Genomic DNA, 10423 nt, shown 5'->3' with positions numbered 1-10423 from the left:
CAAGGTTTCCCAACATCATACAGTTGAGAAATCTTACATTATCAAGTATCAACCCCATCCGGTATAATGTTCCTTGTCGTTTTAATGAATGCTGGTTTTATGAACATTGTGCACAATTTCCTCGTATAATCGTGCTACAACGTTTTCCATTTCAAACAGGCCTTAATAACATACAACCAGTTTACATGCAAGCGTGTAGCTAAAAAGATGAGTACTAATCCTATAAAGAATATAGTGCTACAAAAGTTAATAAATATCCCATCGTGCCAGACATTCAACCAGAAACTAATAATATCTTTAATATATAAAGTAATGTCATTCAACAAACTAGGATAATATTCTAGCATGATTTGTACCTAAAATAATAATATTCTAGTATGATACATAACTGGAAAGCCCAATCCGCCTTCGACTGCTTGAGAAGCTACGCAAAAGATTTTATAACAAGTCTGCTTCTGTACATCAATCACTAGATATCCCTAAATGGGAGAAGAATCAACCAAATATTCAGAACATAAATTCCACAAACAAATAACCACAAGTATCATTCACCAAAGTACATGTAATAAGTGCTAATATATACATAATAACATACTCCATAATCAAGGACTCCACCTTCTTTCTAAACATCTTTCACTTATTTAAACAAATCCATGTTTTGTAACTTGCTGTTGACCGACAGATAATAAAAGAACTTCTTTTCAAATAAAATAGTATAAAATAATAATTTCACAACTAACAAAAAGGAAATGCTATTCTTTTATGAGAACATCTACATCATATTGGAGTTACCTTTCCCAATGGAGATTTTTTCAGTATGCAGTACTCGGCCACAAATCCTTGCTTAATGGAAAGGAGACATGTACCACATGAACCAACCACCCATTGGTAAAGGAATATACAATTTGATGTCATCTTAACTGACATCAAGAAAATGCCTACTAGCTCTACAATTACAGGTTACTTATCATTTAGTAGGAATTTGTGTTCAAGTATGATTCAATTATACGAAATTCAAAATGCACAAAATTGTGGATCATTAAATAGGAAATATGAAATAATAATAGAACCCTGCTAGTGTAACTAGAAATCCACACCTCAGTATTTGATTCAAAAAAGAACTTGGGTATTCAATGTTTTATCAAGCTGTGGTTTAATGAATGCAAACATATTTTGGTTCTGGTTAACTTAAAAAATCATTAGCGTAGTTTTTTCAGCTTCCAATGTAACCGAAGGAAAGAAAAGGCACAGAAAAGAATAGAGGGAAAAGATTTCAGAAGGCACAGAAGTAAACCTGAGAAGGGCCACAATCATCAGTCCCTTGCAACAACCAACATTTTTTATGCTGAAGAGTCCTTCTGTATATTAAAATAAAATAATAGTCACATTAAGCACAGAGCAGATTACAAGATCAGGTCACAGGGTCTGCAAAGCCAAATGTACTAAATAAGTTAATCATCTTAATTTAGTAACATAATTTACTGTAATGTCATGGTCACATATACAGTATGTACTGTAGGGAGTATATACATACTGCATAGTCATTACAAACTTTGGCTAAGTAAGGGATATTATAACTTTTTTCCAACATAACAATTGCAAACATCCACCTATATTGCCCATCTAACCCTGAGTGTGTTGAAGGTATAGAACCATCTAAGGAAAAAGGTAGTAATTGAATCAGAAATATCAGGAGAGATTGGGTAGGACTTTGCTGTTTGAGGTATACATAGGATATAAAAATAGTTACATTAGTTCCTATCCTATATAGACCTCATATCAAATTTAATCAAACCAGCCGTTAGATTGAAAGTCTCATATCAAATTTTAGAAAAAAATCCAAAATGTTTAGTACTCCACTTATATACATCAAAATTAACATATAATATTTCTTTGAAATATATGACCATTGAAGCTATTTGATTATATATCTATTGATGACAAAATTCTCTAAATTTAAGACATAATCTAGATGATATGTAGTTACTAATCAACAGATGGATCGACGTGATTTGTAATTTATGATATATAAAGAAGTTATTAATGGCATAAATGGATCTCACCTCTATATGTATATTAAGTGATAAGTCATACATCAGTTGAATATTATGAGTGAAGATCCATTTATAATAACTTGGGCAACTCCATCGAATGAGCTAGATTTTGTGACTGAGTTAGGTTAGGCTTAGTTATTCTAATTAGAGAGGTATGCTTCATCCTCTGACTCGTCCCATCACTATTCCACTACCCGGTTCTCTAAAATTTGTAACTCTTTCAAATAATCTCTTCACTCTATTATATAAAAGGACCTAGATTCCTATGTTGACTCTCTCCTTCAGTGGCTGTCATCTCATATCTGCAATTCTGTGGTTTGTCCCTCGTCTGACCAGCTTCACCTAGTTTGCCACTGTCAAATCCTTTTTCCAATCTCTGGTGTCTCATCGGCCTCACCTCATTTATAGCCAGTATCTGTCCTCACCTTTTTTGGCCATTTCCCATTGTGCACTGACCCATGTATGTTTCACGCCTTTCCAGACACCACTACTTGTTTGCCTCTCCCACACTAATAGCCTGTCTTGACTATTTGGGTGTAGTTAGACCTAGTTATTCTAATATATATAGCAAAGACAATGCATCATTTGCCCAGCCTTGCATTCTGTAACAGTGATTGTGATTACAGGTATAGTTCACAAGCATTGGTTTTGAATGCAAATTTTAGACTGGGGTCTACCTTTTGCTGGAATATCTTTTGACTGTCGCTGAAGTATTGATTTGGATGATTAATCCCTGCATCACATTGCGTGCCATGAATAGCTTCAAATGTCAAGGTGCAAGCCAACTGCATATACAATACCAATATAATCAGACATCAAATCTTAAGGTTAAAACTGATAATATAAGTTCAGAGGTTTTGCTGAGATCTACCTGATAATGTCTGTTTCTCACTTTGTTCATCACATCTTCCATTGCTCGACTATTCACCCCCATTCTGCTGAGTGCAGCTCTTAGATTCTCTTCACTATTAAATTCAAAATGGAATCAATTAAATATCAAGTATGTCTAACCAGAAAATAATATCATCAAAGGGATTGAACATCAGGATAGACATTCCTAATGACATCTAAAAATTAGGGTAAACTATAACCATTTCAAGTTTATTTCATATGCAGCTTGTCCCCTATTGTTTTGATAGTAATGATTATTTACCCCATCACCTATCCAAATTGAGCAAAATATGAACAAAGGGTGTGGCGAAGAATAGGGACAAGCTTCAATCTATGTGTAAATATCCTCATTAGATTTAGTAAATTGGATAAATAATGTGATTTACAATTAGAATACTTATATTACATTTACAAAGCATAAATAATATCACATGAAACATAAATTGTTTACTGAAACACAGAAATAAAAAACAATGTATCACCCAAGCATTAATTTGCCAACTATAAAGTTCAGATATAAATATAATGTGAGTGAGAGCGAGGGCAGGGGTTTTTTAAAATGCACTTCGATATTTCCATTATTAGGCCTGTGATCTGTCAATGACAAATGCTTGTTATTAAAATAAATGAAATTATCTTAGCATTATTGGTTATCCTGAAAGAATGTATTTATGAAATATGATATCTCAGTACCTAGCAAGACATCAAGAACAGGTTGCAGTATATTACAAAATAACTTTTACTTTCAAAATGACTTGGAAAACTATAATGTAAAGCAAAAAAATGAACAAGTTTGAATGCTATAGTTTATAGTAAAACCAGAACTTGCACATCAGAGAAGAGAAATAAAGATTATGGTTCAGTAAAGAGAAACAGATTCTAATACCAGATCATAGTCTAGGAAATTCAAGAGTAGCCAAAGTTATAATTTTATTAAATGATTAATACAATAAAATAGTTTATACATGGGGAAAAATCTGTTATAGTTCTGAAAGCTAAACTATTCATTTGATAGCTCAATTAAATAATGAGGGACCTGAAATGTCGATAGGGGCAACCATGTTGATCTCCAGCACCTGGAGTTGATGAAATAATCTTTTGACAAGAAAAGGGAGTATAATCCTGTAGCATTCATCAAAATATTACTTGTTGATATTGACCATGTGCATGGATACAATTTCAATCTGGAACTAACTATATGTTTTTAAAATGTAAAATGGCAATCACACAAGTCATTAGCAACATATTAAAGCATCCCAAAAATCAGTGGTGAAGTTCAAAACTTACAGTTCTCTTCCCTTCCTTTCCATAACTGTGGCGTACATTATATGCATATTCTTTCTCAAACTTCTCCAAACCAACCTACAACAAGAATGTGCTGATTAATCATTGATATATGGAGAGATGGAGTAAATAGAAAGACAGATTCAGAATGATTTGAAAGGAATATAAATAATATGATAAAACAAACACAACTGTTTTGTTATTCTTATTTGAATTTGACATTTATGTAATTGAAAATGCACATAATCTCATATTTAATGTTAGGGCCTGAAGGATTTTGTAAGCTGTTTCAATGAGATAATGTAGTAATGTACAAGTATCGTACTTACCTTTTTAGAGAACTCAGCTCTCCAAAATGCAAGTGCGTCATCCAAGTTCAAGCCAACACCCTACAAAGGACAGAAGATAAGAGAACATTGAAGACAAAGGAAAATAAATAAATAGAGAGTAATTGAGAAGAAAATGGATAAAGAAAACAGCATACAGGTTTTCTTCAGTAATCAAGAACATATCCATAAAAAAATAGTTTTTTAAATATATTACTATTTTGAGTTTTGACCCATACAAATAAGCACCAATATTCAGAACCCAGCACAATCATATCATCATGCACCATTGTTCATTATTGTGAAGATGTGCTCCATTATATCTTAAACAAAGCCAATCAAAATGTGGAAAACCTAGGTGTAAATTTCTCAGACCCAGGAATCATAAATCTAAAAGCAATTATTCCATTTTTAAAATTTTAATGCTGCTGGATTTTATCCCACTTATATATCTCTTGTTAAATAACATGAAACAGACAAATTAATATCAAACTGCAATCATCTTCCCTTTCAAAACCTAGAGCAAGGGGGGAAAAGATATAAGGAAATGCAAAAGTCTGTCAAACTGCAATCAGATAACATGCATGATAGGTGTCCAGCCATGTGTAAGGGAACAGCACGTGAAATGTCAAGCCTCATTTAATGCCTCACACTTATAACTTTTTAGACTCTAGAATGTGTTTGTTATGCTCAGATGACAGCTAAATGCAACCTTGAGAAATAGGCCTAGCTGCATCCTCCCTCCATGCTTTAAATGATGATCCTCTCTCAGCTGCATAAAGGTGGTACAAATCAGGACAGATAAGACAGAACAATATCACGACTCAATAAGAAAAAGATGAAAGATGAGTAAAGAAGAAATTATAGACAAATCAATAGGGAAGAAACACAACACATGGAGCATAATCTATGACCAATCTCTAACCTTTTCAAATAGGTGACGCATGCACAAAGGAAATGAGCTCTTAACAACTTGATCAATGTCCTTTAATGATATCTCACCATATTCTCTTGGCTGCAGAGGTTCACAATCGAAGTGGTCATTGTCATTTATCAATCCAATATCACATAGATGCCTGATAATAGTGATAAATGAACAAATATACCGCATGAATTACCTGAGAATAATCAGGTCCCAGATAACTTGATGACAAGGCCTCCACAATCTACACAGAAACCCAGTCAATTTCGATATAAAAAAGAAAGGATCTATTGATATACAAATTACAAAGCACACAACCACACTTACAGGAGCCAACCTATGTTTCTCTTTTTCTCTAATTGAAGATGTCCATTTCCTGCAACAATGCATGCCACTATAAGAATCTTAAATCCTTAAATCCCATTTAACAGGAAAAAAATATGAGGACATATGAGAACATTTATCCAAATGAGTGAATGACAAATGAAACCTGTTTGTAAGAATCAGTGCCTTTGACAGCTGACTGCGAAATAGTGTGGCTAAAAGTGAAACAACCTGGGAAAGAAGCAGAATTGAAACATAAACAAGAATTTTCATAACCAATACTCCATGATCTAAAGCAAGAATAAATAGACAGTGATTACACTAGTCAACCTGATTCATTGCAACATACGCCCATCCTTGACTTAAAAATACTTTGCGTCCAGCAACAAGCTCTGGAACTTCTTCAAATGGTACCTATAGTATCTAAACAATCAGACAACTTAAGAACAAAGCATTTCTAGGTGCCTTCTTCAAATATGTATTATTACTTCCTACTGACAACACTTGGATTCTGCATGAATTGGCTAACAACTCCAACAACAGAGCTTATATACAGTCAAGCCCCAATCAATTAAATCAATTTTCATACTAGCATTCTATTTTAGAATGGATTATTGAGAAGTTCCTTCTTTTGATCAGGCCAATTATATACCCCAAAAATATGTAATTTTCCCGAGGTCTACAAAAGTGCTGGCCAACAATCTAAATATGTTTCAGGTTTACAATACTTTCAGTTATCACTTGTGATAATAATAACATCCCATAGAATGTAACACTAGATTTGTACCTCAAAAATTAGAATGATGTGCAGCTGTTTAGTTTCATGCTAAAAAAAATTGCTGATTATTTAAACAGGCTGAGACAATAAATGGACCTCATATATACACTAAAATTTTATGGACCCCCCCTGAGCTGCACATTCAAGAAGTTACACCGTAAACACTTACTGTCTAATTCATCTAAGTCACCATGCAAAAAGGCCTTATTTACATCTACCTGGTAAAGACCACTCCTTAATGGCAACAAGATACAAGAGGAATGCTTGTTTCACCTTTTGGTGAACACTGAAATGAGTGGATCCCAGTCAAACCAGCTGAGCTTTAATCTAACAAGCAACAACCCTTACACCGAATTATGCTTGGTATTAGAAATCCATCTATACCAAACTAGAGTTTTACACTTTTATCATAAACGAAGGCCAACAAATCACAAAAAGAGTGGATCTTAAGTGAATCTAAGTTCCGCTTATCCAGTTCAGTGCACCATTCTACTTGAGAAAATGGTGCATGATGATAAGAGGACTGCAAGGTAATACAAGACAATGAATTGACAGGATATAAACTTGCCTTCACCTAATATAAACTTCTATCTCTGACATGGCACTTTGGGAGGAAATTTAGTAAGCATGGGGAGAGGAATCATACTTGTAGAATGGGGACAATAACATTCCTTAGATCTTCCGACACATTCATGAGTATTGACAAATTGTAAATACAAAACGAACAACCAAACTGAGTTTTCATTTCATTATAAAGTAACTAAAGTTAATAAAGAACTTATTACTAGTTGTTAACCGTTTGCCAATCTTCAACTAAAACAACCATGTTGTACTGAGAAAAAGATCTATGGAGATAATGATTGTTGTCCCTGGGTACAAGAAAGAATGACATTACTGTTTTCAAAGAAAATTCTCAACCAACAATGGCAAAGATCTAACAGTTTTCTGACAGACACAAACTTTCACTAGCAACTGCTTGATGGGAGAGGGAAGATTAAATCAGGATTTTCCTCTGTAACAAGGAGCCATTGGTAGAATACAATGTTTTCATTGAACAAGTGAACCTATATTGTATAGAGAAAGATAAGAAATATTTAAAACATCCATTAAGCTATTATTTCTAGTAGAACCAGAGTCATGTTAACCAAGTCATGGATCGTTTCATTTGTAAGACCTAAGTAGAAAAGGGAAAAAACAATAATATAACACATACCTTGTAGTAAATAGCATCAACTGCAAAAAGAAAAGGAGATGCAAAGCAAAACATAGGCATATTAGATTGAAATAAGTGACAGAAAAGGAAATAACTTATAAACTTCCAGAAGTAAAAAGAGCCATAACTTCTAAAAATTGTAAAACTTCTTTGGCATATTTACCACAAACATACCACTTAACGAATTCTAAAGATATATTTCTCAAATTAATTCATGCAACAGCCATCCCAGTTGTGGATTTACAGTAGAATTTATGTGAAGAAAAAAGGAAGAAAAAAAAGGGAAAATGGGCCTTGGGTAGCAAATATTAATATTCCAATTCATTCAACCTCCAAGGCAGTGCATGTAAATCATTTATGGCTTTCTGCTGCAAAGAGGATCAAAATGCATACATATATTGTAAATGGTCATTGAAATAAGAAAGCAATCTGCTCCTACCAGTGGATGAATTCTGACCAAGGGAGCGTGCAACCTGTACCAATTTTTCTTTTACACTCTGAAAATTGAAAGTTTCTTTTCATTAGGTGCTCAGAGGTACTTGGGCCTCAATGAGATCATAGAACTATTATTAGTAAAAGACCAAAGCAATAAAACAAATGGCATGTGATGACCTCATATTCAACATTGCTAGTGGCCTTGTAAGGAAGGTCAAACTCTTCCATAATCACCCTCTGGGCAGTCATGAGCAAAGTACATGAAAGATTAGTACGTAACTTGAAATGCAAAAACCATGTAGTATAACCAGATTCTACCTGAGCTTCAGGAACTTGTTCGCGAAAACGGTAGCGAAAGAGTGCAGATTCCATAGAGAGAAACCATTTCCTCAATTCCTCCCTAAGCATGCAAGGGAATAACTTAGTAATTTAATACACATGTAACAATTTAGAAATGTATTTAGGATTTCATGTAACCATAGGGATATTTTTCCTAATTTGTTTCAGTCTAATCTTTGTTTTGGTCTGAGAAAATTGTCATTCAGGGTGAATATGTGGATGAGTAGTGAATTGCTTCCTGCACATACAAGGATGTTAATGGTCTTAGTCTCTCATTTAATGGTTATCTCCCATTTATATTGATCAAGTGTTATTTATCAACTCACTGCATGGTAAAATGCTTAAATGGCATGAAACTGAAGTAAAACAAGAATACATAAAATACAGAAGGCTCATACGTTCTGCAATACACAAGACGTAGAACAAAATGAGATATAATATCCTTGTTCAGAACCTCAGATGCATGTTGATGCCTCATATTTGCTTTCCACAGGTCTTTTACCTGTATAAAGGGGGATTAACAAGGTTACAGTCCATAAGAAAGAATCTAACACATCAATAATCAATTATTATCGATGAACCCAAAGGTTTACCAAAGTTGCCATTTCTTCTGGTTTCTTTCCCCGCGACAAACCATCAGATATCCCCTTGAGAACTGCAATAAACAAAAATAGCCCTAACAATCAACCACAAGTATGAAAAAACGCATCACAAAACTATGAAACTATCATATGTCTACAGCAACAGATGTTGAAGAAACACATACAAATGTACACAATTTGATACTAGTTACTTCGAAGCCCATTTGATTAAGCTTAAAAAGTGATTCTACAAAACTGATTTTAGGTGCTTTTTTCAAAATGAAAAATAGCTTCCAAAAAAACTAAAAGTATCACAAGTGATATTTTTAGGCAAAACAATCACTATTTTACGAAGTAATAAAAAACTGAAAGAAATGAACCTTTTTGTCCCTAAAAAGCACAAATTGATTCAGATTTGATACCACGGCCTAGAATTAAACAATAGAATTTGCAGATCTCATGTCTTCACTTCAACACTACAGTCAAATTACCATAACCTACTAAAAAAATCTCACACTTCATCATTTGTGAACTCGGTAATTAAAATTAACAGGGCAATGTAAAATACCGTTAGCAGTAGATACAATTAAAAACAGAACAGATTATCAAAACCCTAGACATAGAGAGCTATTTGAAGCAAGTGGTTCCAATTAAATCAGATCTTTCAAAATCGAACAAAGGAAAAAGGAGAAATGAAAGGGGAAAATGACCTCGGAGACGATCAATGGCGAAAGACTCGAATTCCTCGAGCCTGACTTCAAGAGGAGGAGCAGAGCGATAGAGAGGAATGGTGGGAAGTGAAACGGCGTCGTTTGAGGAAGAAGAGTTCCTGTGAGTGTTAGATGGAAACACTTGCATCTTTTCTTTGCTTCTCTTCTCAAAAAACACAAAGATTTCTGTAACACTGAGTGTGTGAGCGAACTCGGAGTTCTTTTAGTTTCTCAATGGCCGCGCCAAATTATTGGCTGCGTCATGCAAAATGGCGGGAAACTACTATGCTGTGACTTCTTTTTTCCTTATTATTTTTTCCTGTTTCTATTTTTTATATTTTTATTAGGCTGTCAATGACATAGTCAATAATTTATTAATCTAACACATTAGTTATGTTTGGACTGGTTAATTTGAACGATATAAAGTGATATCATTAGTTGCTAGCAACAAGTTTTTTAAACTTACTATTTATCGTAATCATTAATTTTATGAAAATTCAATGGTTTGAATTAATAAATAGATTTAAATTATTAAATGTTCATAGAAATGATAGCTATGATGAGAA

General features: G+C 33.7%; 1 protein-coding gene across 3 annotated transcripts; it reads right to left on the bottom strand.

The window, feature by feature from the left end:
• Nucleotides 1-200: 200 nt before the first annotated feature.
• On the bottom strand, nucleotides 201-10132 carry LOC109340983 (probable DNA primase large subunit). 3 transcript variants are annotated; one of them, XR_002106876.1, is made up of 20 exons: nucleotides 9858-10128; nucleotides 9160-9221; nucleotides 8965-9068; nucleotides 8546-8627; nucleotides 8405-8464; nucleotides 8232-8289; nucleotides 7793-7812; nucleotides 6132-6215; nucleotides 5968-6032; nucleotides 5805-5853; nucleotides 5674-5721; nucleotides 5481-5570; nucleotides 5268-5327; nucleotides 4559-4618; nucleotides 4233-4307; nucleotides 3982-4067; nucleotides 2926-3019; nucleotides 2732-2839; nucleotides 1283-1358; nucleotides 201-469 (listed from the first exon to the last, which is right to left on the bottom strand). XR_002106876.1 is itself a non-coding variant. In XM_019578766.1 (20 exons), exons 1-19 carry the CDS (start codon nucleotides 10003-10005, stop codon nucleotides 1341-1343), a joined length of 1371 nt encoding a protein of 456 aa, XP_019434311.1. In that variant the 5' UTR covers nucleotides 10006-10128; the 3' UTR covers nucleotides 201-479; nucleotides 1295-1340. The 3 variants fall into 3 exon arrangements, 2 of the variants coding, with proteins under 2 accessions (XP_019434311.1, XP_019434312.1); XM_019578766.1 differs by having other exon boundaries at nucleotides 201-479; nucleotides 1295-1358; XM_019578767.1 differs by lacking the exons at nucleotides 201-469; nucleotides 1283-1358; nucleotides 2732-2839; nucleotides 3982-4067 and having other exon boundaries at nucleotides 2945-3019; nucleotides 9858-10132.
• Nucleotides 10133-10423: the final 291 nt, after the last annotated feature.

The sequence above is a fragment of the Lupinus angustifolius genome, unplaced genomic scaffold (genome assembly GCF_001865875.1).
Source record: "Lupinus angustifolius cultivar Tanjil unplaced genomic scaffold, LupAngTanjil_v1.0 Scaffold_313_24, whole genome shotgun sequence".
NCBI lineage: Eukaryota > Viridiplantae > Streptophyta > Magnoliopsida > Fabales > Fabaceae > Lupinus > Lupinus angustifolius.
The sequence above is the reverse complement of the archived record's forward strand: the minus strand, read 5'-3'. Positions and strand labels throughout refer to the sequence as shown.

What these genes read in the sequence shown, in the direction of transcription:
- LOC109340983 (XM_019578766.1), bottom strand. Translation starts at nt 10,005, where the DNA reads ATGCAAGTGTTTCCATCTAACACTCACAGGAACTCTTCTTCCTCAAAC. An exon ending in CGTCTTGTGTATTGCAGAAC is followed by an intron (nt 8,628 to 8,964) that starts GTATGAGCCTTC and finishes TTGCATGCTTAG; the next exon opens with GGAGGAATTGAGGAAATGGT. An exon ending in TGGTCAGAATTCATCCACTG is followed by an intron (nt 7,813 to 8,231) that starts GTAGGAGCAGAT and finishes TTCTTTTTGCAG; the next exon opens with TTGATGCTATTTACTACAAG.